This window comes from Nicotiana attenuata, chromosome 3, assembly GCF_001879085.1.
Source record: "Nicotiana attenuata strain UT chromosome 3, NIATTr2, whole genome shotgun sequence".
In the NCBI taxonomy this organism is placed as follows: domain Eukaryota; kingdom Viridiplantae; phylum Streptophyta; class Magnoliopsida; order Solanales; family Solanaceae; genus Nicotiana; species Nicotiana attenuata.
In genome coordinates this window covers 63,156,362-63,184,233 of record NC_031991.1, presented here as the reverse complement: position 1 = coordinate 63,184,233, position 27,872 = coordinate 63,156,362, and the positions used below count along the sequence as shown (strand labels likewise).

General features: G+C 36.6%; 3 protein-coding genes across 12 annotated transcripts in view; all 3 read left to right on the top strand.

Annotated features, from left to right (window-relative positions):
- LOC109223922 (mediator of RNA polymerase II transcription subunit 8-like) lies at nucleotides 1-12,429 on the top strand. Of its 5 annotated transcripts, none has more exons than XM_019388409.1 (7): nucleotides 1-340; nucleotides 1,085-1,209; nucleotides 1,302-1,417; nucleotides 8,338-8,616; nucleotides 10,245-10,454; nucleotides 11,587-11,640; nucleotides 12,154-12,429. In XM_019388409.1, the coding sequence occupies exons 3-7, from the start codon at nucleotides 1,406-1,408 to the stop codon at nucleotides 12,265-12,267; spliced, it is 669 nt and encodes a 222-aa protein (XP_019243954.1). In that variant the 5' UTR covers nucleotides 1-340; nucleotides 1,085-1,209; nucleotides 1,302-1,405; the 3' UTR covers nucleotides 12,268-12,429. The 5 variants fall into 5 exon arrangements, with proteins under 5 accessions (XP_019243954.1, XP_019243956.1, XP_019243957.1 ...); XM_019388411.1 differs by having other exon boundaries at nucleotides 1,298-1,412; XM_019388412.1 differs by having other exon boundaries at nucleotides 1,298-1,417; nucleotides 8,470-8,616.
- LOC109223921 lies at nucleotides 13,481-18,631 on the top strand. Of its 3 annotated transcripts, none has more exons than XM_019388405.1 (5): nucleotides 13,495-13,754; nucleotides 14,156-14,463; nucleotides 15,255-15,409; nucleotides 17,614-17,750; nucleotides 18,213-18,631. In XM_019388405.1, the coding sequence occupies exons 2-5, from the start codon at nucleotides 14,210-14,212 to the stop codon at nucleotides 18,378-18,380; spliced, it is 714 nt and encodes a 237-aa protein (XP_019243950.1). In that variant the 5' UTR covers nucleotides 13,495-13,754; nucleotides 14,156-14,209; the 3' UTR covers nucleotides 18,381-18,631. The 3 variants fall into 3 exon arrangements, with proteins under 3 accessions (XP_019243952.1, XP_019243950.1, XP_019243951.1); XM_019388406.1 differs by having other exon boundaries at nucleotides 13,623-13,754; nucleotides 14,188-14,463; XM_019388407.1 differs by lacking the exon at nucleotides 14,156-14,463 and having other exon boundaries at nucleotides 13,481-13,754.
- The window catches only part of LOC109223920 (pumilio homolog 5), a 10,101-nt gene continuing 2,498 nt past the window's right edge, over nucleotides 20,270-27,872 (top strand). Inside the window, exons 1-8 of one of the 4 annotated variants that reach the window (XM_019388404.1) lie at nucleotides 20,270-20,475; nucleotides 20,625-20,663; nucleotides 21,533-22,310; nucleotides 22,823-24,234; nucleotides 24,324-24,465; nucleotides 24,578-24,685; nucleotides 26,319-26,531; nucleotides 26,622-26,732. In XM_019388404.1, coding sequence (XP_019243949.1) covers nucleotides 21,672-22,310; nucleotides 22,823-24,234; nucleotides 24,324-24,465; nucleotides 24,578-24,685; nucleotides 26,319-26,531; nucleotides 26,622-26,732 — 2,625 coding nt within the window. In that variant the 5' untranslated portion in view covers nucleotides 20,270-20,475; nucleotides 20,625-20,663; nucleotides 21,533-21,671. Of the gene's footprint in view, nucleotides 20,476-20,624; nucleotides 20,664-21,506; nucleotides 22,311-22,822; nucleotides 24,235-24,323; nucleotides 24,466-24,577; nucleotides 24,686-26,318; nucleotides 26,532-26,621; nucleotides 26,733-27,872 lie in introns of all 4 variants that reach the window. The other 3 variants (XM_019388402.1, XM_019388403.1, XM_019388400.1) reach the window with 3 other exon arrangements.

Here is a 27,872-nt window from a genome sequence, read left to right as displayed (position 1 = left end):
TGAGAATGCGACGTATAAATCGCATGGAAAAAGCATTCACTGAACGTGACTTATGAGTTCATAGGAACTTTCAAATATTATACTCCTAAAACTTTATGTAGGAATTTAATAGGCCACGATGGAATAAGGAAGGTGTGAGGGCAGTGTTGGCTGCCATGGAAGGAGCTCAAGATCAACAGCAGCAACAGCCGCCCAGGGTGGCGGAGGGCCTGAATCCCGCCGTTCAACAGCAACTGAACCTGGAATCCGTCAAAACCCGAGCCATTAGTCTATTCAAGGCTATTTCTCGCATCCTCGAAGACTTCGACCCCATCGCTCGCACCAATGCAGTCCCCAAATGGTTCTCTTCTTTGTTTTCTTTAATTAATTTCTTCTATTTTTAGCAGTAGGAGGAAATTCCAAATGATCTGCTTATACATGTGGATTATCACAGTTGAGTGAGTGTAGACCTTCACTCTCTAGCACTTGCATATTATCCAACCCCTCTTACAATAAAAAAAGAACCAACCTAAGATAGACTTGCACATTGGCTAGTGGAAGGTAATGATGTATAAAAAGGTAGGCTTGCACAGATGATATTGATTTCCTTTTTGGTATCTTATTATACTGCTGATTTCTGTTTTCCAACCTAAAAAAAGAACCAACCTAATATGTTTTCCATATTATTTGGAAAATGTAATCCGAATTTTCCACGAGATAAATAAAGCCTAATTTTTTTGTTGGTGAAACTGTAAATAATACCGTTAACCAACAAGAAATCAATACACCCAAAGAGCACCTATTTTCCAAAACCACCTTCTAGGAAGGGTGCAATGAAGAATAAAGCCTAATTTTTTTTCACATGAAATCTGAGCTCCCACTTTCACACACACTTTATTTATCTATAGACTCTGTTTAACTAATTGGTTCTTGTTTGAAATTGAGATGAAGTATTTTACAGTTGATACTTGATGGTATATCCTTAAGAATTACCAATCAAAAAAGAAAAAGATGGTATTTTTAGGAACTATATAAAACTCATGATGGTTTCCAACTCATTCCTCATACATGTTAACCTTTAGTTTTTATAAATCCTCTTTGCCAGGCAAGATATTCTGGGGCAGTTTTCTATGGTGAATCTCAAGGTTTTTAACATTGTTGAAGATATTAAGAAGGTTTCCAAGGCTTTCGTTGTACACCCCAGGAATGTAAATGCTGAGAATGCTGCAAGTACGGACTTCTTTATTCACACTTGGTACTTTTATTGTCCTTTTCTAATTGTACACGCCAACCACTGATACTCGTCGTTGCGTATAAGCAAGCATGCGATCATTGAGGAGCCTTGGCGCAGAGGTTAGAGTTGTGCCGTGTGACTAGGGAGTCATGGGTTGTCGGGTTCAGCTTTGGAAAAAGCCTCGTGCAGAAAATGCAAAGTAAGGTCCGGCCTTCCCTTTACCCACCTCATAGAGAGAGCTTAATGCAACTGGCTACCTTTTTTGTTTTTGGTTCTACTTAATTTTTTCTTGTTCGGGGGAGGGGATTTAATTTTTCTTTGGGTGCCTTTTCGTTTCGATTGTTGCTAATTACTCGCTCTAAGTATCCCCTTTCTATGTCGGCCAACCTGATTTTTTTGTTAAGTATGTTCCACAACACCAAGTGGTACCCGAAAACTGTACATCTTACAATGGGTTTAGATCCTTCAATTTTTGCAAGGAGTTTAAAAGGTTCGTTATAGTGTTTTAAAATCATATACACGTCTTGTGTTACACCAAATACTCATACCTGATGTTAATATTGCCAGTTGGTCATTGCTTATTTACATCCTTGGTTACTCATCTACTTCTCGTGCAAGTGTATAACACCTTTTCTTTTTTGGTTGGGCTGAAGGAGGTGGTAAGAATTATTTTCCTCATTTATTTGAATTTAATGGCGTAAGCAAGATTAAGTGGACACGTTCGACATGTGTCCATGTTTGCTATTAAATACTTGAGTAATCAGATTGAAAAGATGATATAAATCTCTTTACCTCTATACATTGCGGATTGCGCTAAAGAGCAGTAGGGAAACACTAAATGATTAACCTGCAGGAAGCAAATTAATCATATCCTTTTTCCCTTCTTTTCCTTAACTTAAACACAACATTTAATCAATGTCCCCCAAGTTATGTTAATGTATGTGAGAATACACGGGAGAAAAATCTATTATTAACAATGATACAATGAGCCCTATATATAATACATGTTCTACTCCTACTACATATGGGACTAGGACTATTTACACATAACTATCTAATACTCCCCCTCAAGCCGGTGCATACAAATCATATGTACCGAGCTTGTTACATATGTAACTGATACGAGGATCAGTGAGGGACTTGGTGAAAGTATCTGCAAGCTTATTCGACATTCAAGCCCACTAGACTCCCCCTGAGCAACAAAACCAGGTGGTTGCTGATAAACAGAAGTTGGCCGAAAGGTTGCGGAAAAAATTTGAAAATAGTGAGGCTAAGCCGAATTCCACACTACGAAATAGGTTCTAAAACACCTCTAGAAACACATAAACTTTTTTGGAAATTACTATTCACGCAGGAATCACTGTTCAAGCCCGAAAATGGCACTGTTCACGCACTGTTTCCGAACAAGATAGGTAGTGGTGAGGAGATAAGGCAAATCAATCTTGAGTCGTCAACCGGAAAGACGCACGGTGGCTGACTTTTCTATTCCGATGGTATTGGAATTTCCGAGGTTTGGTCGCACAAGGGTTTCGGATCCAATGGTGGTACTGGTATATGCACAATACCACTGTAGCAGTGATTAACCCTGGGAACAAGACGAAGATGCCGGAAAATTGCACGACGATGAGATCTTTCTTCCCAGATATCGTCTGAATGACGCACAACAATAATTTTCTCACTGAAGCTCTGATGCCATGTGAGTGTGTTGGGATAAAAAATAAATATCCCGGCCAGGAATAATATCCACGATAAATAACAATAACACGAGAGTAACAACGACACCCAATATTTTAACGGGATAAAATACAATACCCCAGCGGAGCAATATTACCACTATAATATTACAACTTAGTAGTGTCAAGAGACTACTACAACTTCGAAAGAAATAACACTCTTTATTTTAAATACCTCACTACAATATTACTCTCACTCACTATTTATCTCACAGACTACAATATGTGGATTACTCTCTCTACGCTCTATTGCGCTCTCTTTGATTTTGGTGTGCTTTAAACTGAAACGAATCACTTCTTTTTATAGGCAAAGTTGCCGTCCAAGTTAGCCAATCAAATGCATTCATTGCAATTTGCAGATTTGCAAATTGCCGTCCATATCAACTTGTTGTAACCTTTTGTTTTGCTTTTTTGGTTGCAGCTTGTTGCCAACTTTCTCTTTTTCTTTATTTTTTTTTATTTATTTAAATGGGCTCTACAAATCTCTCCCTTAATTTTGATTTTTCTTCTTTATTCCAAGTATTGATCTCAATCTCTGAAAGTCTTCAAACTTGAGAGGCTTTGTAAAGATATCTGCAGCTTGATCACGAGACTTCACATATTTGAGCTTGACTTCCTTCTTGGCAATGCGTTCTCTGATAAAGTGATATCTTGTATCTATATGCTTGCTTCGATCATGATACACTGGATTCTTTGCAAGTGCTTGTGCGGATTTGTTGTCAATACAAATCTCTGTAGCTTCAATTTGTGGCAAATTGAGCTCTTTCAATAATCTTCTCAACCAAATAGCATGACAGGTACAAGATGTTGTGCTATATATTCAGCTTCACAAGTTGAGAGAGTAACAATTGGTTGTTTCTTTGAACTCCAAGATATAACAGAATCACCCAAGAAAAATCCAAAACCAGTAGTACTTTGTCTATCATCAATATCTCCGGCATAATCACTATCACAATATCCCATAAGGTTGAAGTCATTAGAAGAAGAATAAAATAACCCAAAGTCAATCGTACCTTTTAGGTAACGAAGAATTCTTCTAGTGACTTTCAAATGAGTGGAGGTACGAGCTTCCATGAAGCGGCTTACTACTCCAACTGCAAAGAGTATATCTGGCCTGGTACAAGTCAAGTACCTCAAACTTCCCACAAGACTTTTGAAAAATGTGGGATCCACTTTTTCTCCTTCATCAAACTTGGACAATTTTGTCCCACTCCATCGGTGTGTTCACGGGGTTGCAATCGAGCATGTTGAACTTCTTCAATATCTTTTTTGTATAGCTTTCTTGAGAGATAAAAATTCCATCCTCCATCTGCTTCACTTCTAGGCCCAGGTAGTATGACATGAGCCCTACGTCTGTCATCTCAAACTCACGGGACATATCTTTCTTAAAAGCTTCAAACAAACTTGAGTTATTGCCCGTAAAAATAAGATCATCAACATAAAGACAAACAAGCAAGATATCTCCATTAGTATGAACTTTAAGGTAAAGAGCATATTCATGGAGACAACGAGTAAACCCATTGTCTTGAAAATATTTGTTGATGCAACTATTCCATGCTCGTGGGGCTTGCTTTAATCCATATAAAGCTTTCTTCAACCGCAACACTTTATCTTCATGGTTTTTGACCACGAAGCCCAATGGTTGTTCAACATAGACTTCTTCTTCAAGATAGCCATTCAAGAAGGCTGACTTGACATCTAGTTGATGGATCTTCCACTTCATTTGCGCCGCCAAAGAGATCAGCAAACGAATCGTCTCCATGCGGGCAACAGGTGCATAGACTTCTTCATAGTCAATGCCTTGCCTTTGCTTGTAGCCTTTAGCCACAAGTCGTGCCTTGTATTTCTCCACATCTCCATCAGCATTCTTCTTTATTTTGTATATCCATTTCACTCCAATTGCTCGATGACCCTTGGGAAGAGTTGTTAACTCCCAAGTGTTGTTCTTCTCTATTGACTCAATCTCCTCTTCCATGGCTTGTCTCCACTTTTTGTTTGTAATAGCTTCATCAAAGTTCATTGGTTCACTGTCAGCAAAGAGACAACATAAAAAATCAAAATTAGTAACTTCTTCTGTGTCCTCATAGAGCTCTTGAATACTCCTTGTCCTTTGCGGCTGTTCATTTGAACTTTCTTGAGAAGAGGGAGATGCAACATTGGTTGGAGAAGGAGGTGGAGTTGTATCCTGCACAGGTTCCACGGTCTCTGGTTCTTCTTCATCACCAAAATATGGAAGAAAATCATATGAAGTTTCTTCCTGAGCTTCCCAATCCCATGCCAATTCTTCATCAAATTCAACATCGCGACTTACCACCACCTTACCACTGCTTGGGTTGTATAACTTGTATCCTTTTGAACTCGTATCATAGCCAACAAACACATGCTTGACACTTCGATCGTCAAGCTTCGCTCTCCCTTGCTGTGGCACATGAGCATATGCTATGCTCCCAAAGATTCTCAAGTGTTGACTACTTGGCTTTCTTCCACTCCATGCTTCTTGGGGGGTTTGATCTCTAACATTTCTTGTTGGAGACCTGTTGTTCAAATAAACTGCACAAGAAACAGCTTCGGCCCAAAATTCCTTGGGCATACTTTTAGCTTTCAACATACATCGTGCCATATTAAGAATCGTTCGATTCTTTCTCTCTGCAACTCCATTTTGTTGGGGTGAATAAGGTACCATTAGAGGGCGACGAATTCCATGAGACTGACAAAAGTCATTAAATTCGTTTGAAGTGAATTCGCCTCCTCTATCGGACCTTAGAGCTTTAATTTCATAGCCACTTTCTTTCTCCACAAGTACTTTGAAATTTTTAAAAGCAGCAAAAGCTTCAGATTTTTGGTTCAAGAAATAAACCCAAGTCTTTCTACTAAAGTCATCAATGAAAAGCAGAAAGTATCTACTTTTACCAAAAGAAGGTGGATTGATTGGTCCACACACATCAGTGTGAACAAGCTGGAGCGGCTTGGTTGATCTTGACATGGCCTCCTTTGGAAAACTCCTCCTTGCATGTTTTCCAAGAAGACAAGCTTCACACAATTGATTGGGATGGTTGATTGATGGTATCTCATGTACCATGTTCTTTTCTCCCATTGATTTGAGCGCTTCAAAATTCAAGTGCCCAAATCGCATGTGCCAACACCATGATTCATCTTGCACATTAGCCTTCAAACACTTTGCATCAATTGTTTTAAGATTCAGAGAAAACAATCTATTCTTTGCCATATGCACTTTAGCAATTAGAATTCCACTTGAATCTCTAAGACAAAGATGCATATTTTTCATGTGGATGTCATATTCCTTTTCAAGAAGTTGGCCCAAACTCAAAATATTACTTTTTAATTTTGGCACATAATAAACATCTTGAATTAGTTTGTGACTACCATCTTTACAGGAGATGAGAATCGTACCTATCCCTTCGATTTGAATCTTCGAGGTATCTCCAAAGGACACATTACCTCTCACCGTTTTATTGATCTCCACAAACTTTTCTTTGCATCCACACATATGATTGCTTGCTCCATTGTCTAAATACCACGAGCTGCAATCATCCCTGTCTCTTCCTTGAGTGCCAGCAATAACGTTGACTCATCTTCTTCTTTCTTGTCGTCAACAAGGTTAGCTTTCTCTTCAACATTGCTACGACATTCCCAAGAGTAATGGCCAAAATTTATGACAATTATAACACTCAATTTTTGATTTGTCATACCTTTGTCCATTATTTTCTTGATAGTAGCCACGTCCTCTTCCTCCTCTATGTCCACGACCACGACCTCTGAATGCTTGGTGGATTTTAACTTCATTGTTGAAGTTGTTACCATTACTTCTTCCTCGTCCATGACCGCCACGGCCTCGTCCTCGTCCATTCCCTCGATAGCTTTTTTCACCTCCATAATCCTTAAAGGATGCCTGAGTTTTAAGAAGTTGCTCCAGTGGCACTTCTTGTCTCCTCTTGATCTTTTCTTCATGAGCCTGTAAAGAACACTCCAATTGCTCCACCATCATTGAGTCTAAATCTTTAGACTCTTCAATAGCACACACCACAAAATCGAATTTAGGTGTTAAAGTACGAAGGATCTTTTCTACCACACGGACATCTTTTATGTCATCCCCGTATCTTTTTAATTGATTTACAACAGCCTTTACTTTTGAACAATAATCCGAAATGCATTTGGATTCTTTCATTTTTAAAACTTCAAAATCAACCCTTAGAGTTTGAAGTTTTACCTTCCTCACCTTGTCAACTCCTTGAAGAGAATTTTGTAAAATTTCCCAAGCTTCCTTTGAGGTGGTAGCATCTGCCACCTTCTCAAACATGGCATCATCCAAACATTGGTGGATGAGCGTGAGGGCTTGTTGATCCTTCTTCCTTGTCTTTGCCAAGACATCTTTTTCATTTTGAGGCGGAGCTTCCTCATTATCGGGTTTTGCATACCCTCTATCTACGATTTCCCACACATCCTGAGAGCTTAGAATGACTTTCATACGTAGACACCATTTCTCATAATTATCTTTTGTAAGACGGGGATACTGAAAAGACAGCGGACCATTACTCGCCATGGCTCTGATACCACGTTGTTGGGAATAAAAAATAAATATCCCGCCCAGGAATAATATCCACCATAAATAACAATAACACAAGAGAGTAACAACGACTCCCAATATTTTAACGGGATAAAATACAATACCCCAGCGGAGCAATATTACCACTATAATATTACAACTTAGTAGTGTCAAGAGACTACTACAACTTCGAAAGAAATAACACTTTTTATTTTAAATACCTCACTACAATATTACTCCCACTCACTATTTATCTCACAGACTACAATCTGTGGATTACTCTCTCTACGCTCTATTGCGCTCTCTCTGATTTTGGTGTGCTTTAAAGTGAAACGAATCACTTCTTTTTATAGGCAAAGTTGTCGTCCAAGTTAGCCAATCAAATGCATTCATTGCAATTTGCAGATTTGCAAATTGCCGTCCATATCAACTTGTTGTTTGCTTTTTTGGTTGCAGCTTGTTGCCAGCTTTCTCTTTTTCTTTATTTATTTTTTTTTATTTATTTAAATGGGCTCTACATACCAGATATCGTTGGAATGACGCACAACAATAATTTTCTCACTGAAGCTCTGATACCATGTGAGTGTACACGGGAGAAAAATCTATTATTAATAATAATACAATGAGCCCTATATATAATACATATTCTACTCCTATTACATATGGGACTAGGACTATTCTACTCCTACTACATATGAGACTAGGACATTCTATTCCTACTACATATGGGACTAGGATATTTACACATAACTATCTAACATGGTATTGAGTCCATATCTCATTAGAAGCTCTTCAATTCTGATATATATGTGTTGCTGTTAGAGTAGGCTTGTGGAGCTCTTAGAGCAGCAGCTTCTCCTTCTGGGACTACTTCCCTTGATACTACAACAGCATCCCCCTTGCCACATGTCAACTCACCTAGGTCTAGTGCTAACATGATGAATACACCATCTCCTCAGCAACAGAGCCTTCAGCAACAGCAGCATCAACAACAGCAGGAGCAGCTGCTCCAGCAGAGGCAGAGAATAATGCAGTTGCCTCAGCATCAGCAGCAACTTCTTGCCCAACAGCAGCTTAGGCAAGCCTCAATGCCTGGACTGGGACAGGTACAGTTTGTACAACCATCTTGACTGGTTTAAGGTATCTCTTTGTGAAATTGCATGAGATATAGTGTGCATATTCTGCAATGCTTGTTCTTTTTTGTCAACTAAGTTTTTTTTTTTAATAATGACCAAATATGCTAGTTTTACTAACAAAATAAGGCGATAGAATGATAGATGCGATTACTAGTTGTATGCAAGAGAGCACTGTTCAAATAACTTGCTTTTGTTATCCCATCAGTTATCTTAAAACTCATCGAGTTGCTTTGTCTCTGAAAATACAGTACAAATACCAAAATATGCTTTGTGTAGCATCGGATTTTCCTCTGCTCAAATGTCTGTTCTATGCTTTCTAGATTGTCCAGTATATCGCATGTGGGATGCCATCTGACACTCTTTTTCTACTTTTGCATCCTTATCTGAGATTTCAAGCATTTCAAGTCTCTCTTTAACATTGTAGATACCTATAAACTGCAGCCCCCATAATTTACCATAAAAATTACTGTGTATTAATAAATGGACTAGCTAATAAGTATCAAATGCTGAAAAGCACTTTTAGATGCTGAAACTAACTGTATAAATAAGTTGTTACGTGATTCGATAGAAGTGCTGAAACTGATTATAATCCGTTAGTGTATTTGGCAAGCACATTCTCTGTTAAAATGACTGAGAAGTCCTTAAAGATATGCAAATATAAATATGAAAGTATTTTCACATTAAAAAAGATGAATGACGGAGATAGAATATAAAGATAATTAGGACTTCTGTTTTAGGAAGAGTATTTTGGAGATCACAAAAGATATTAAGAATAAAAATGGTAAAAGGTTTGATCAACCTAAAAGTGTTTATGGCTTTTGGCTGATGACTTATAAGTACTTTTGATGTTACCAAACGCGTAGATATGCCAAGGTTATAAGCTTAGCCAAACACCCTCTATAGCTTCTTTTGTTTCCTCTAATTATCAGCTGTGTGAATTGAATCCGAGGCAGCTGCCCTCACAAACTCTTTTTGTCTTTGCTGCCCAAATAGCTGCATTAGGGAATCCCTTGACTATTTTATGACAACCTATAAATGGATTTAACAGTGGAAGAGCCTGAATCACCTTCCAACTGAGAAACATCTTTCTCGTACAAAAGCATAAAAATCTGATTCAAATTCTTTTCAGGAGGAAGTGTTAGTTAAGATCTTACCTAGATAATTGCTTACTCCAGCAGATTACAGTATTTTCCAAATAGTAAGAACTTTTTAGTCTTTAACAAAAACGGGACAAAAATTGTTTTCTGCAAACCAGAAAACTACTGCGAACTGTATTTTTTTCTTTATTTTTGGTCTAAAGAAAGCTTTGTAGATGATGCAGTACCTTTACTTGACATGATTGATTCCTTGTAAGAAGGACAGGGGATACTCTGTGTGGCATTTTGAACTGTAAATATAGCTTCAGCACAGCCTTTAGGTTGATATTAATACAATGTTACGTTCATAAAACATATTGATTTTCTTCACTTTTAATATGCTTATTATGAAGGGTTTCTTCAAACCTGAATATAATCATTATCCTACTTGGTAATAGTATATTATTTTCTGTCATTCATTACACTGGCCAATATGTAATAACTAATGAGCCTGTTTATTAGCTGCATGGTCAGCCTCAGATGCATTTCTCTCAGCCACTGGGAGCACAGCAGTATCAGGGCAGGCAACTACCATCTGGTGCCATTCATCATGGTATGGGTCAATGTCAGCTCAACCAAGGAAATAAGCTGAATCGACATTTAAACCAGTTTTCTAGTCCTATGAATACTGCACTATTCAATTCTGCCCAAAGCACACCTAACTCTCAGATGGTGAGTCACAAATTTCAGTTTTTATTTTATTTGATTCTTCATCAGGCAGCCTATCCGTAATGACTTACTCCATTTGAAATCCAACATTCTACATGGCATGTTTAAGGCCACAAGATTCACATGGCATTTTGTTACATTACACACATCTTTAGTCTAAGACGACAAGATTCAAAAGTCTCCCTTATTTTCTTAAACTCCGTGCCTAGTCATACTAAGAAACTTAAATTGGAACCGAGGAGTATTTGTTTTGTCCAATAGTTTTGAGTTCAAAACCATCAGATTCTGCTGTTTTCTGCCTCTTTAAAAATATTTGGGTTTATTCTTGTTTTCTTGCTATGGCAAGTTGCAGAACTGGAGAATGAATTAAATCTTTTAACCTAATCTGCTATGTGGTCTTATTCTGCTTCCTGGTAGACCGTGGAACCTAGATATGTCTATTGAAGTGACATACTTGTATTTTTCAACAGCATGTTGGTGCAGAGGAACTTTCTTTCTAATTTTGCAAACTGCCCATTCTACCAACTAGGACTTCTTCATATACAGTTCCTATTGGATTTAAATGCAAGTTTCTTATCACATGCATTGAACTGGTATTTCACATACTGAAAATTTCGGGGATCTTTAAAATTGATGGTTCTAACAAAATATTCGTTGCATTGCATGCATTGAAGCAGTTACAAAAGTATTAGAAAATTTTCATATGTATTTGGTTCCCACTGGACCCAACAGTTTGTCAACTAGTTTTTTTCCCTCAAAAGGCACTCATTGTTGTACAGCACATGCCATGAGGTTATTGATTAGGTCAGCTGTGTGTGTAGTCCTCCCCTATGACATAGATATAACTAACTTCCTCAGTATACATGCTAATGCAATGCTCATCTGGTTTGTTCTGTGTCATGCTTCATTAGATCGTTTGAGTATTTGTTGTTTATTGCTTTATTATCTGTTTTATTGATGAACCAGTTCACTGAGTTATCTACTATGTACAAGCTATTTCTTTGTTACTTGTTCTACCATTGAAATGTGCTGAAAGTACACATCAATTCTCAATTTGTCATGCATTCTTTCTTGGGCTTAAAATTTCAAATATCCAGTCTGCTTCGCATCATGTTAAACTTATTCTGTATGGCAGATCAGTAATATGTCAGCAATGATGTCATCGCAAACTCTTCTGCCACGAATGCAGGTGTGTCAAAATGTATTGCCTAGTGCTGTCGTCATGCATGCTGGAGTTATTATTTGGTCTATCTATAATTATAACTCGGGACGAGGTGAAAATGCCTTCTCTGGAGTGTAAAGTGAGATCTTGATGTCTTTTGTTAGCTTCAAAGGGAGAAAAGTTCATTTGTTTTCTGTATGAGTGTTGATTGGAATTTTCTATTTTATTGGCATTACACGCCTCAAATGTTTTCTGTTTTGAGATTCTGTCTTGACTGTGAATTTGGTCTAAATTGATGGGAGGCTACAGCTTCCCTGTTTTGCGTGAGCTAAGTATAATCTTTTTGTTACATTTTAACTTACATTTCTTGAAATTGACTACATATGATTAAGGATGTATGTTAGTCTTTCACATGTTCGAGGATATTGCGCACTTAAGTTCTGCTTTTTGAAAGCCATTTGCATGGAATAACCTATTTCTTCCATGTTTCTTTTGTATTATGTTGCCATTTGTTTTATGGCCTCATATTACTACTTTCAGTTTGGAATATCTGGTGGAACCAGGAATCTTGCTGCTGCAAACCTGAGTGATCAAAGTAAAAGCGCCTCCATCTTTCATGTAGTTCTGTTCAAATGGATTTGTCTTCCTTTTTAAGCCCGGCGAGAGAATGTTGTAAACCAGATAAACGTGCAGCTTGTTTCTAGTTGCAAAACGTTTGTTCCTAAACAGGGATGACGTTTTCTCTGCAGTGTTCAATATGAGTGGAAACAATCCTGGTATGATGCCAATCCAACAACAGCAGCAGCATGATGTCTGTATGAGGGGAAGGGGGTGGTGAGAATGGTGGGGAAGGAGAAGGGGACGAAGAGAAATAGTAGGGGTGATGTGCAGGTTCTACCTCATAGGACATGCACATCACCCCTACTTTTTAACATTTAAAAATAAATTTTACATTGGATAAAATTAATGTTTAGTAAAAAATTTAATATTTAGGACATTAAAATTAGCTAAAAATTTTATTACTAAATCTTTTCTTATTTGAATGATATAGGAACTCCTAATATTCAGGAATGTAGTCTCAATATGATTATTTATATAAGTTGACTAAGTTAATTTTCACAAGAATATATGATTTTAGAAATTTTTATTTTACCTAGAATAAGGCGACATTAGAAGTCTTCCACTTCAAGATACCAAGAGATGAAAACTTAAAGCAAAACTCAAGAGCTCACAATTATTTTTTAATTAGCTAAAATCTTACGTAAAATATTTAAGGTGGGTAATGTTAAAAATGTTAGCTATTTCAAACTATTCCTCTTCGAAGAAAATGTTAATAAAACACTTTCCAAAAGTATTGTCAAAACTAGTGTCAATAAAGAAATCTTCTTTTATTGAGTTAGATAAATGTACTCGGAATTTTTAAAATTTTATTTAATAATTCAGATACTTTGGTAAATAATATCTATGTAATTTTATAAAAAATTGTATTCGTTGATATGAAATGCACGTGCAACGCGCATATTTTAAGACTAGTATGATATATATATATATATATATATATATATATATATATATATATATTATATATATATATATATATACACACACACGTGTATTTCATATCAACGAATACAAAATTTTATTCATATATATAAATTCTCTCTCTGTATATATATATATATATATACACACTCCTATATACATGGATAGGAAATAGTAGTAGTAATAATAATAATAATAATAATAATAATAATAATAATAATAATAATAATAATAATAATAATAATATGACAAACTTAGGGGACTGATTTGGAAATTTTCTCGATATTATTAAAAATGATAAGTTTGATGTATTATCGTCTAGTCAAACGGTCACGTACAGTCAAAAAGAAAGAACTGTGGGAGTCGAAGAGAGAGGTTAAGAGAGAAATGATAGCGGTGGTTAAATGGAGTGGACGGAAATGAATGGCAAAAGAGAGTAAAGGTATCATCATCGGTACAGAAAGGGCATATCGATCCTCTCGTCTCTCGTTTTCTCTATCGTCAGTCCCTAGCGCAGTGGGAGCTCAAGCTACACAAGCTGCCGAGAGAGAGAGAGAGAGAGAGCGCAGCTGCGTTGCAAAGGGGTCAATTCTTAATCGGTATGTTCCCCTTTTTAGCTCTTGCGGTTCCGCTCTCCTTTCCGCAAATTGTAATTTAACCTACTTCCGTAGAATCAGTTTCTTCCCCCGCCCTTTTAACTAACTTGGGTTTTCAGTCTTTAAATGTCAAAAAAGTAGAAACTCCTACCTCCTAATCAGTGTGGAGATAATTGTTCCATCACCATTCCATTGCCTGATTATTCTGAAAAGCAAAAAATGGATTTCTTATGCGTCAGATAATGCTAGAATTAGTATCGTCGATCATGGTGGTGTAGATACCTAGTGCTTTACTAACTTCAATTTGTGGAATTTATTGTTCAAGTTATGGTAATTTCGTGGAAACTCCAAGTTGGCTTGTCATTGTTCTTTTCACCTTTGACTTGTTTATTCTCTTTACTCAGAACCAGTTCTTCTTCATTGGTGATGCATATAGATAGTGTGGTTTTCTTGTCCCGATGTCAAACGAAGGCAACCATGTCTCTCTGTCTTCCGCTGATTGTGCTTTTGGGAAGCTTCCAGATCATCTGCTTGTAGAAATTTTTATTTGCGTCCCTATATCTGACTGGGGACATCTGTCTTGTGTTAAGAAACATTGGGCTCATCTGTTTCGGCAAGAGTTCTTGTGGAATGCTGCTCTTCTCAGAACTTTTCCTCTAGCTCGCCACGTTAAGAGATGGCCAGGGCCTATTCCTCAAGGCTTGAGCAAAAGGTAGGAGGAAAGAGCTGATGTGCACTCTTTTATTGTGCAGGCAGGGGAAACAAATTACTGAAAATTTTCATTAATTGGCATTTGAAAACTTAAAGACATCTCATGATATTACCGCCATTTCATTCAATTCATTTTTAGTTGTTTGGTGCTCCTAGTTTCCATATGGAATGTCTCTCTTGCATTTTGAGTTCATGCTGAAATGATGTCACTGTTTCAGTTAGAAAGTTTAGTGCACCCCTATTTACAATTCAGAATGTCCTCTTCTTCAATGCCTTGATTTTCAATTCTTACTTTCCAAAGTAAAAGCATGATAATTTGGAGGGAGAAAAGAGTTTCGACTTTATCTTAAAAATATTCCAGATATATTCAAAAGCAAAAGTTTTCACCCGTTCTGGATAAAACATGACACTATGGATTGTCTTTGCATCACCATATTCCTGGAATAGTCATTTTGGTTTATGATAAGATAGGCACTAGACTGTTAAAAAAGCATATGACTGTATGAAGTTAGATATGATGAAAAGAATTATGTTTATGAAAGCTTTGAAGTTCGTCATCAAAAGAATGTAAGCTTTGAAGTTAGCTATACTTCCTTTATATTCTGAGAGAACAGACAGCGACGTTGGTCTGCACTCTAAAATGAATAAGATCGAAGAAAAAAGCTTATTTTAGAGCATCTTAAGGTTAATAGTTAATTTGACATCATGTTTGATTTGTTATATCAAAATTTGCCAATTCTTGTTTCATGTTTTCTCTATGAGTGACATCCTGGTGCCATTACCTTGTTTCAGGAGATATGCTGCACTGTATATCAGCAAACATATCTTTTCTCTGGGTGAAGAAGTGGACGACGAGATTGTTGGTCATGTCTATTTATTTCTCAAAGAGCAGCTTGAAATTTCGAAAATGCCACCTTTGTCTGGAGTACTTCATGGAACCATCATAGGTACAGTCTCATTAATGACCTACATTTCTGCTATTCCTCTTTTCGTTTGACGGACCTCTTGCTGTTTCTTATATTAAGAGATCCAAAGAGATACTTCAGATGTGAGGATTTCAGTATGACAATCTTGGCCTGGCTTTCCTATTTCCTGAAAGCTTTAGCACTTCCATGTGCAAAGGAAATCATGTTCTCTGTCGTTTTTTTCTCATTCATAAACAAGATACTTTATTCCCAAAAGGTTATATTAGTGGGAAAAGGAACTAGGTAGAAAATCAGCATAATCCTTTTCTGGCAAGGGAAATGTTAAGAACCATTGCCCGAAAGAATAATAGCAAAAAGACTCAGCCTTGATAGGTCACACCAATGTTTTTAGTTCGAAAACCGGTAGCACTCTGCACTAGGTATTATGTTTTGATGTTTTCACAACAGAATAAAGCTAATAGAAGGTTAATATATCATCAAAATTTGAAGTACAAAATAAATTGTTTCTGAAACATGGTGGGTTACACCACTGATGTATAAAGTTGAGGCAAAGGTAAATGGATAAAGAAGATACAAAAAGCTTCCTAATCTTCATTTGGTGAAAGGCCATTGCAGTTACCACCATGAGGATTACGGCGTCCGCTACTTAAAAACGTGCCAAGTTCCGAGTTGCATCATTCTGCTTCTGTATATAATAGAGAGCACAGTCCTTAAGCTGATAATTGCAGGAAATCTTAATATTTCATCTCAAACCAATGAAGTAAGGTGCAGGTATTATCAGTCTAATCAAGACTTAAGTGCATAGCAACTTCAGATGGTAGGTTTCTTTGAAGTGTGTCTTAAGTTTCCTTGGCTTTACTTGAGCTTTGATTTGGACAACATAATGCCCAAACAATTAGGCACATGCCTTTGCTGGTAGAGATTTAATGCCTCTACTCTATTGAGCTCGAAACTTCCAAACTCTGGATGTTAAGTTTTCCTTGATATCATTTGACTTCATTTTCTCTTATTAAGAGTGGGGATATTTGGAAAGAGATACAATATCGGGTATCCTCTCTGGATTTTGAACAGATCTAAGATGGGGTGGTAGCGCCTGCTTTATTTCATGTGCTTTGAATTTGTATACCGGTCTGAGAAAAGTTAGCTCAGAATATGTTGGAGTCAGCTACAGATTCTCTATATCATATCTGTCCATTTGAACCTGTGTCATTCTAATACTCAACAATATATCTTTTGGAGTAAGGTTTTTTTAATGAGTAGAGGTTCTCTGCATCTCACAGTTATCCCTGCACTGTGCAGAAACCTCGGAAAAGAATTAAATAAACCCTTGGCTAAAACCAAACCAATGTACAATATTGCTACATTGGAAGGAGCCGTTACAGCCATTCAGACTGTTCCAAAATACCCTTCAGAAATGAATAGAAATAAAAGGCGGAGAAGGGGTCATTGGAACAACAATATGATTGTGCTATATTCTAGTGGAACTAGTGAGATTGGAAGAAACTATGTGCATCAGAGCCCAGAAGGAGCTACTTGCTCGAACAGTTACGGCTTTAACTGATTAATGCTATTACGTATAGAATATCAGCTTATCGGCTGCCTTGCAGATTACTATGGCTAGCCCGACAATGAAGCTGTACCACGGCTTTAGCTTGTGAAGGAACACTCGGAAATTAGATGGCGTACCATTGAGCAGGAAAAGTGACGCCATGGAGAAACTATGGATCATGCCATAATTTATTTAGGCGTTATTTCTTACTTTTTAAGTTAAATTTACCTCTTTTATGGCTTCTCTGTCATTCTGAAACAGAAATATGATATTATGCAGCAGACACTTGTAAAAAAGAAATTATGCAACATACATGAGATCTTCCGGTGAGATCTGATATCAGTTCAAAAATCCAGGGCAAACAAGCTTATGAAGTGGCTTTGATATCACAATCCCTTGAGGACTATTTGGAGAAGGAACATTTTCTTTAATCTGTACTTGTATAGACTCAGAAGACTATGTTTGGTTGTGCTGTTCTTCTGTGTAGATGCACCCGCATGTCTATATTATAGGTGTCAAGTCAGAAACTAACTTTGATATGGCCCCATCTATTGGAATTAAGCGTGGATCTATTTAGTGTTTAACGCTCTCTACACTCACAGTATCCTGATATTAACCCATTATTTAACTTTTCCTTCTCAACCCATAATCTTGCTTTATCTTTTTGTTTCTCCAGATCAGTTTATTGCCTGTGGTAAGTCGAGGGACATGGCTCATGAGCTTGCTTCAATAATATGGCTGGCTGTGATCGACAACTTGGAAGAGAATGAGCAAACATTTGATTTACTAAAGCGTCTTGCATCAGAAGGGGATGTAAGCAAAATCACAAAATCTTCTGTTCTTTGTCGTACCTCTTATAATCAGTGTGTGTGTCCTGTATTGATGGTCTTGTTATGAGCATCGTCTTTCTGAAGGTCAAAAGAGGGGGTTGGAGTGTCTGCAAATCAGAGTTCTTGATGTGTGCTTGTGTCCAATAGTTGTTAAATCAACCTGTAGTGATAGTTCTGTGTTGTTTTATACTTATCAAAAAAACAAAAAAAAGTTGTATGTTGTTTTATCTGCCAAGTTTTGCTATGTGGTAGGAGCTTGATTATAAGAGGCTAACTATCCAAATATTAAAGATGGCAGTAAGAGCGTCAAAACAAATAGAGCATGTGAAAGATTTCCACCTTATTCCGGAGTCTTTTGATGCAATTATCTTACTTTATAGTTCAGACAATTTTCATGCTTTCTTTAGTAACATAGTGCTTTGTCTGTCCTTCAATATTTTTGCAGGTGATCCTACCTTTCCCGTACTCAAGGTCTTATAAAATCCAATCTCGAGTGTTTGAAAGGCTTTTCACAGACTTCCGTGACTGCCTGAATCATGTGGAGTACTGCGATCTTTTGGCATGTGCCAAGCAAAAGTTTCAACCTATACCATCTGCATGGTTGGGTTACTAGCTTTGCAGCATACACTTATAAGTGTGTACAGAATGCAAGTCTACTGCACACAAATAATAAAAGAAAAAGAAAAAGGGTCCTCCCTGGACATGCTTAAGACTAATTGCAGATAGTGCAAGCGTCTATTGTGTTCCTGATTCGTAATATGTAATCTTGCAAGACATGTAAATAGAACATGATGGAGTGACAAGACTATGAATTCTAAATGCATATTGTAAAGGTTTATGTTTGAAATAAATGTGCTTTCAACCTCTCGGACTTGGAAAACAGGGGGAGGGGGCGGAGCCACATGCACTCAAGGGGTGTCAACCGATACCCCTTCGTCGGAAAATTACACTGTGTAGCTAGGTAATAGTAAAAAAAATGTGTATATACTATATATTTTGACCCCCTTTAATGAAAATTCTGGCTCCGCCATTGCCTACACCGTGATCATGGAATTACAAACTTAATGCAGCTTTCCTAGTATCTTATAGGAGTAAAAATTAAAGTAATTAATATTTCATAATTTTGTTTAATCGTAGCGAGCAATATTTTCATCCAACGGTTGTAATTTGTTTAGTAAAAGATTTTAGATATTGGATATTAACTAATACATAGACAAGTTCAAAGACTCTAGATAACGGGAAAAACACACAAGTTATTGCATTGTTCTAAGAATGATAAGTTAGCAAATGTAGACAATCAACTTGGTCCATACTTGATTAAAACAAAGCCATATTTTATAGCCTAACAAAAACATGATAATAAATGGATATTTTATTGCAAGTAGTTAACCAAACCATCTACCTCACTGCGAAATCATCAAAATTTGGGCCTTACCAGTGGTGTTGTAGAGTTCAATATCTGTGAGTGTAAAATAATGTAAGTGAAGATCTAATGTTCTATTTCTATCTCTTGTAAGTCAAACATTTGACCACATGTTGCTATATGATATATGAATAGTGTTAAATTTCTCTTTTCTATGATAAAAAATTAGTTTTAACTTTTAAAATGTACAATATCGAATTTATCATATACCAACCAGTGGTGTTGAAAGTAAATTGTCTTTTTATGTATTAGGTCAAGTTAAACTAAAGGAATTGTGTACTAGAAAAAAAAACACAAACATCATTCAACTATGTTATCTAGTGATTCTCTATATCATTTAAAAATTATAAAAAAACAAAGATTTTGGATTAGCTTCGCAGCAACCATCTTTTTGTCTATCGTAGAAATGATTTGGCGTCTGGTGTCTCCTAGAAGATAGTTTAAGGTATGCATGCAGGTTCAAATATAACTTTTAGGTTCATTCGGATTCATAGTTTTTGATATATAGTATAATATTATATAAGTAAAAATTTACTAAAATCTCAACAAATATGAAATTTGAACACATAATATACAGTACAATGAATAGCATATTAAATTTAAATCCTGAACGTATATATGGAATAAGAAATACTAGAAACATTACTCTAAGAGACCTTTTGGACATAAGAAATTTTTTCCTTTTTTTTTCAAAAAAATTTCACTTTTCTCCAAAATCAGCGTTTGTTCATAAAAATTTTAATTTTCACTTGAAGATGCATTTTGGAAATTTTCGAAAATTTGAAAAACTCAAAAAAACTATTTTTGAAAAATTTCACTCAAATCACTCACAAAACTTAAAAAATAATCCAAAATTTAATATATGTCCAAACACAACTCTAAACTTTTTCAAATACCATTTTCACTTGAACTTACCCCCCCCCCCACCCCCCCCCACCCTATTTTGGAATTTTACCATTTTATGTCCAAACGCCCACTAAGTGTTATAAAAAGGGTATAAACGTCATTTAGTTTCATTTTGGACAAAATGGTGCGTATAAATAAAGAGAGGGAATAAAATAGTGAAAGAATAGAGCAAGAGAGGATTTTTCAAACCCCGTGGTGGGGTTTTACAAGCGACATTTGTAATCTAATTTTAAACAAACAAGAAAACTCTTCAATTCTTCTTCCTTCTTTCTCTCTCCTCTAAGTATAGCTCTGCGCTGCCTCTGGAATTGATCATCACACACCGTCGGGAAGTTTTATAGCAGACTCTCTCCTTGTGGTCGGTCAGCAGCTCCTGCAGGTCTGTAATCACTTCACCTACACTCTACTCTATACATGTGTGTGTTGTTGGTTAGTTTACTAGGGTTCTTATGTTACAGTTTGACTCACTCTACTCCTTGTTTTTGTTGTACTCTCTCTCCCTTGCCCTGTCTTCTTTCTTCCTATCAGGGTTAGCAAGCGATTCTACCAGAGCCGTTGGGTCTAAAGGTTTTTGCTTTATTGAAATAGCTGTTTTTCAATTATCTTTTGATTTTTTTTTTAAATTCACCTTTGGGTGACTTATAGTCGCTTTTTTGTTGTTGATATTTTGTCCAAATAGTGTCTTTTAGCTGTTTACTCACGTAGTTCCCCTTTTGGGTGCCAAATATCCTGCTGATACGGTGTCATCGCGGAGCATGGTAATTTGGGATAGCATCTTACAAGCAGGAACTTTTGTGCGGTTTCTAATGGGAATTATGCATTTTGTCGTAGTAATGTTTCTTATATTAGTCTCTGGTGGCATTTTTTAAGGGATTGGACATTAATATGCAAAATAAAGTTTCACAATTATTCCGGGTATCATATACCAAATACAATTCTATTTAGGCAATTAAACCATTCAGGTTCTTTAAATCACTAAAAGAGAAAAATGAAATTTTTTGAATAAAATGGAATTTTATGGATAAAATGGAAAGCAAAAGCTTTAAGTTTCAAAACTAACTACGGTTGTTCAAGCCTTGCTGACCACTCTTGAGAAGTTTGGAAACCTTGTGCCGTTATTTATTTTTCTATTATCTAATAGGTTAACTATGTAAGGCTGGTGGACATAGATATCAATGTTATCATCAATCATTTTCTCCTCTGATCAAGGGTAGATTGTGAGTTCTGACTACATGGCGAATACTTAGAAATAGCAAGTAAATTTTGTGTTTGTGTACTCTAGTGGTCCCTAAATAAATATATCTGTCCATCCCTATTTATAACAAATCTCACTGCATTTAATCTTGGAGAGAGTGAATTGTTTCCTGTTCTTTTTCTTTGACAAAAACATTTTCTTCTATTTCCCTATAGGTTATGATCTAAATCTGCCATTGCAGTTGCCAGAGATTATATGTAGCCGTCGCAGCTTAGCATCTTTTGTGTCGAGAGTCGACTCCTAATGTGATATTGATGAAAGGCTTCGGATAAAATATCTGAAAACTTTTGTTGCTAAAATATGTTTGCTTACTCTTGAGCATGGCAACCGAGAGCCCTATGAGAATACTCGAAGACAGTAGAACAGAAAAGTGGGTTCCTTCCAAGGACATGGTCTCCTTTGTGTCCCCTGGGAATGAAGTGGCAGCTGATGAACTGGGATTGCTTCTTAAAGGTCATAAGATTCATGGGCATAATAGAAATAAGGTTCCAAATCGTAGTGGTAGTGCGCCTCCAAGTATGGAGGGCTCATTTTCAGCCTTTGGTAACCTAGTCCATGATCAAAGCTCTGGCCGGAAGTTGAGTTTGGCAAGCTTAGACAGTGCCATGCAAAACTGGCAGTCTGAAGAGCAGATGCGTGCTGATCCCTCCTATTCTGCTTACTACAGCTCTAATATCAACTTGAATCCTAGGCTTCCTCCTCCTATTATTTCAAGGGAGAACATGCACTTGGCACACCATTTTGCAGATCTGGGTGATAGCTGCCAGTTAAATTCTTCTGACAATAGTGGGGATGCATCCGTGCACGTCAGTAGAAGTTCTCTTTCAACTCATGATGAGGAGCCTGAAGATGAAAATTTACCACGAAGTGCTTCAGACAATCTGGCCCAAAGTCGTGCTTCAGGACAGCACATGGCCTCCTTTGCCGGTCAACATAAAAGTTTAGTTGACCTAATCCAGGTATTGAAGTTTAAGAATACCTTTCCCATTATGTGTATTATTTTCTTTTTCCAAGTTTCTGTTTGCATGTGCAGACTTGTCAGCATCTAAGAAGTTTTACTTAATTTTTCTTAAGCGTGTATCCGCACTGATTGGCGAGCTATGATAAATACCCAGCCCATAAACTTCATATGTTGGAATGCTAGTTTTGTTTAATCTTCTTCTAATTTTGCATTGAATTCTCTCTGTGGTAGTCTGTGTTTTAACGAATAAAAAAAATATGAACTTAACAATGGTTACAGTTGTGGGGCCTTCAGCTCATGATACTGTAGTGGCTTGCTGATGTTGGGAAACAGTGATGATCTAATTGCTTGGTACACTAATCTCTAATTAGTTAGGCCTGAAATACTAGGCATGTTGCCACGACTTGTGGGTACATTGTGCTAATGAATGAGAAGATAGTGTCGTCTAGACTTCTGGAGTGCTATTTTTCATGTTCCATGCTACTTATACTGTTGACTAATTGATCACAGGAGGACTTCCCTCGCACTCCATCACCAGTTTACAATCAATCTCGGCCCTCATGTCATGTTGCTGTGGACGAACCAACTGATTGTGATATTCAATCTATTAAACTGGAAGGTCTCTCCGTTGACATTTCAAATAAACCAGGTGCAGGCGCTTGTGCGGATGTCTCAGGTGACCATGATATAGCTGTCCCCGATCAGTCTTTGGCCATTTCTCTTGAAAAAGAATCTTCTGTTGACAGTCTTGGGAGGTCTCCTTCCCCTCAGAAGAGTGAAATATCAGCTAGTGATGCACCTCTGGTGAATGAGCTCTTAGTCAGTGATGGGATAGCATCAGGTATTTCAAAGAACTTTCCAGCTCCAGAGGTTAGTAACAACAAGGATGAACAATATTTTCATGGTAGGAATGGAGGGGAACAGCAACAGCAGCAGCAGTATCACTCCCAACGAATCGCAGCTTACCAAGTTAATAGCCCACAAGTTCAAGCAAATATTCTTGGGACTAATACACTACAGAGTAGCCTAGCAAAAGGTTATGGTCATAGCTGGTTCTCCTCAGTTGAGGCACAAGCAGTTCCTCAAGGTTCTGGCCTCACGCCTCCTCTATATGCAACAGCTGCAGCCTATATGGCTTCCGGCAACCCATACTATTCTAACTTGAGTCCACCTGGTGTATATGCCCCTCATTACAATGTAGGGGGATATGCTTTGGCTTCGCCTTCTCTTCCTCCATTTGTAGCTGGATATCCATCTCATTCTGGTCTATCTGTGCATATTAATGCTGGTTCTGGACGAAGCATCAGTGGTCAAAGTGTTACGCCAAGAGAAAACATTCCACAAGTTGGTGATCTGCAACATTTAACCAAGTTTTATGGGCATCATGGGTTAATGGTGCATCCTTCTTTCCCAGATCCTTTCCATATGCAGTATTTTCATCATCCTATTGATGATTCACACACTGCTCCTGGTCGGTATATGCGGTTTCCATCATCGGGCCTGGTTGGGCTAGAAGTTGATGCTTATGCCTCAAATATGGAGCCAAATCTCCCTTCTTATATTGCTGAACAGAATTTTAATCGTCCACCAGTTGGAAGCCTGAACTTACCAAGTCCTGGAAAAATGATAATTCCTGGTAATAGTTATTTTGGAAGTCCGTCAGGCCTGGGATTCGCACAACAGTTTCCAGCCTCTCCTCTTGGTAGTCCTGTATTGCCAGGATCCCCTATGGGTAGAAGGAGTGAAATTAAATCTACCCCTACTTCGGGTAGAAATATTGGATTGTGTTCTGGATGGCCTGCACAAAGAGGTTCTGGTAGCTTTAATGATTCTAAAAGACATTCATTTCTCGAAGAATTGAAACAAAGCAATGCTCGAAGAATTGACCTCCCTGATATTGCAGGTCGTGTAATTGAATTCAGGTAGTATATGTTTACCATGTATCTTGTGTAGTAAAATTTCTTTATAATCCCGAAGATGTGAAGGTAAGTTAATGGTTCTTTAACTTCAGTGTTGATCAGCATGGGAGTCGGTTTATACAGCAGAAATTGGAAAATTGTAGTATTGAAGAGAAGGCATCTGTTTTCAAAGAAATTCTTCCACATGCTTCAAAACTAATGACAGATGTGTTTGGGAATTATGTCATTCAAAAGGTGTCCACTCTGTACTCTTACGTCTCGTCTTGACATTTTTAAGATTTTCAAACCCTTGAGCCTTTGACCTTCCAGCATGTTAAACCATTGCATATCTGAATTTTGTGTCCAGTTCTTTGAGCATGGAAGTCATGAGCAAAGAAAGATGTTGGCATGTCAATTAAAAGGACAGATGCTGCCTTTAAGTTTGCAAATGTATGGCTGTCGTGTTATTCAAAAGGTATATTCTCAATTCAAGTACACAAACATAATTAGAATCAGAAGGTGGTCGTTATTCTTGCATGACATGCACAGTCCAGGGGGATATCCCCAATCAATAAAATTATTATCTTGTGAATTGGTAGAGTGCAAGGCTCTTAACCTTGTGGTTGTGGTTTTGAGCCCCATGGTAGGCGTTGCAACATTTTTTCCCCACGCATAGCAGGAGCTTAGTGCACCCTGCCCTTTTTTTATGAATAAAAAATTGTTGCACAAGAGCATAAGCTTCCAAGCCTTGGCCATTAGATTTTAAAGAGCGGTAGTCACATTTACCTATGTATATAGTCATCAATGTTTTCCCCAGTTACTTGTCAGTATTACTCAATCATTCTAGACTTGAATCAGATCACGCTTGCATAAATGTGGGAAACAATATTTGCTCAAAAAAATGTTGGAAACAATATTGTCCACTACATCATGTAGAAGTAGTGCCCTCGAGTAGGCTTTTGTTGCTAATGTACTTCTAAGAAACTTGATTGAAATAGTACCTCCCCCCTCCCCCAATAAAAAGGAGAGACTATTAAAATAGTAGCTGAATTTTTGAAGAGTTTCGTGATGTAGGATCCTTGATTTGACTTGGTGAATAGCCACTCAATGTTGAAGAATTTCTTGATATACATGCTCTCTAAGAAATATCATCAATAAATCAATAATGGTGAAGTTTAAATTTTAGCAAATTTGTTAATATATCATATTTTAGCCTTCTAACCGATTTGCACGTCATTAAAGTTTTGATGATATATACTTCGATTGATGGGCTTCTCCGACCAATTTTTGGCTCTGTAGACTCACTTACCTATTTGGGCAAACAGTTAAATTAATATTTCAATATTTGGCCACAAGTAGTTGCAAATACTGAAATTTAGTATTTGAAGTTTAAGGGAGATATTGAAATTCTTATTTAGAAGGTGTATTTCAAATGGAATATTAGTTTTCGCTACAAATCTTCTACTTCTTTTTCAAATGAAGTTTATGTCCAAACGTAACTTTAACTTCCAAAAATATCTTTCAACGTGAACTTTAGTAGACTTTTTTTCAACTTAAACTCAAATATTGTCAAGCGCCTACGTATATTGCTAATCAACTAGATCTCGAGCTGATTCAGATTGTATTTAAAAATGAAAGCAAATTGTAAGTAGAAAAATAAAGAAACAAAAAAAAAAGCAAATTGTAGTGTCCTTTTTATAGGTTATACATAATGGTCTACAATTGTGCTTAGGGCAGTAGTTTGAGGCCATACAGTTATTTCATTATTATATAGGAGAAACAACAACAACAAACATAGTGTAATCCCACAAATCCCACAAATGGGGTCGGAGGACGGTATTGTGTACGCAGACCTTATCCCTATTTTAAGAAGGTAAAAATGTTGTTTCTGGTAGACCCTCGGCTCCATTATTGTATCGGAGAAGTGAAAATATATTCTGCTACTATTTTGTGTGCTCTAGTGTAGGGGTTTCTTTTTTCTTTTTTCATCCAAGTAATTCGAGTGATTTTATGCTTAAAGATGCCATGTCTTATTTTTCTCAAAAAAGAAGTCACGTCTCTTATCTATGATCAAAAATGAATTATCTTGTTGTTGATGTTCTTTTTAGGCCCTAGAAGTTATCGATCTTAATCAGAAAATAGAACTTGTCCATGAACTCAATGGGCATGTACTAAGGTGTGTGCGAGATCAAAATGGGAACCATGTTATCCAAAAATGCATCGAGTGCATACCTACCGAAAAAATTAGCTTTATTATCTCCTCATTCCAAAGCCAAGTAGCTATATTGTCTACTCATCCCTATGGTTGCCGTGTAATCCAGGTAATATTAAACTACGTTGTACCATGATATATGAGTACTTTGTTTTTATATTTCAATTGACGCATCTCATTTCGTGTGAATTTTTCAAAGAGAGTATTGGAACGTTGTTCAGAAAACCCTCAAAGTCAGTGTATAGTGCATGAAATCTTGGATTCTGCTTATGCTCTTGCTCAAGATCAGTATGGGAACTATGTCACCCAGGTTTGTATCTTTTTCCAGGTGATAGGCAATAATTTTTTTTTTCTCATCCTCAAGTTTCGTAACTTTATGTTCTTTATATGCAACTATTTGTTTTCCAATCCTAACAAAAAGCACATAAACCAAAAGAAAGGTTAATTTGCATGTTGTAACTAAGGGCATTATCATCTTATACTGGCTTATTTTAGGTGTTTTGTAAATTCTTTTCTATTTATGGCTAGCTAAAGGGTGAGACCACTAAAGCTATTTGTATCAATACACTACCTTAGTTCTTGTTATCAAAAACATTATTGACAAATATGGAGATTTTAGTAGTTAACTCAAAGTTCTAAAATATTACACAAACTTCTCTAGTTGGAAACTTGAAAAATTGAAATAATAACTTAATTCTTGTAAAGTAGATTTATTACAATTGTAATATCATGATAATGCAATGAAATGATGAAGTCATTTTGTTTAATTGAAAAGGTCAATTAATGAACACAAGAAAATAATGAAATCTTTAACAATTAATTGTGACCTTTAAACAAAGATGGCAGTTTTCTTGTGGTAAATAATTTTTTATTAAATAAAAAGGTCAAATAATGAATACAAAAAAATAATGAAGTTTTTTGATAATTAATTGTAATTACAATTGTAGGGTGGAAAATTCGATTAATACTGTGTTGGGGTTTCGTGTTTTAACATAAATAAAAGGTTTCAAATTCTTTTAGCTTTGGTAGCGGTTGTTCAACTGAATGAAAAATTAAGTTAAGTTTCTATCTCTCACGAATTTGTAAATATACCTACCTTGTTGGTTCTAGTTTTTCCTTCTTCGCGTGCATTCAATCTATTCTCTTTTTGCTCATTATGACAATCTCATTTGTCAAATTTAACTCAATATATTTGAATGAACTGTTTCTATTTCTCAAAAAGTTTGAGGAGTAAACTATAAATAAAAATATATACATAAATTCTATTAAGTGTTTGTAATATCTTTTTGAATATTGGCTTTGGGCCATTGATTTTATTGACTAGCATGTTCCTATCAATTAGACATCAATGTATTGATAAGAACTAAAATATAAAATCATCCTTCCCCTTGGTTTTCTTGGGTGTTTGTGCTACTATTGTTGTGTGCATGCACGCATGACCCAACTGTCC

Excerpts from the sequence above, each read along its gene's own strand:
- LOC109223921 (XM_019388405.1), top strand. The coding sequence starts at position 14,210 with ATGTCAAACGAAGGCAACCATGTCTCTCTGTCTTCCGCTGATTGTGCT. Across the intron at positions 15,410-17,613 it reads ACTTCATGGAACCATCATAG|ATCAGTTTATTGCCTGTGGT; the intron begins GTACAGTCTCAT and ends TTGTTTCTCCAG. Across the intron at positions 17,751-18,212 it reads GTCTTGCATCAGAAGGGGAT|GTGATCCTACCTTTCCCGTA; the intron begins GTAAGCAAAATC and ends ATATTTTTGCAG.
- LOC109223922 (XM_019388409.1), top strand. Across the intron at positions 8,617-10,244 it reads CAATGCCTGGACTGGGACAG|CTGCATGGTCAGCCTCAGAT; the intron begins GTACAGTTTGTA and ends CCTGTTTATTAG. Across the intron at positions 11,641-12,153 it reads CTCTTCTGCCACGAATGCAG|TTTGGAATATCTGGTGGAAC; the intron begins GTGTGTCAAAAT and ends TACTACTTTCAG.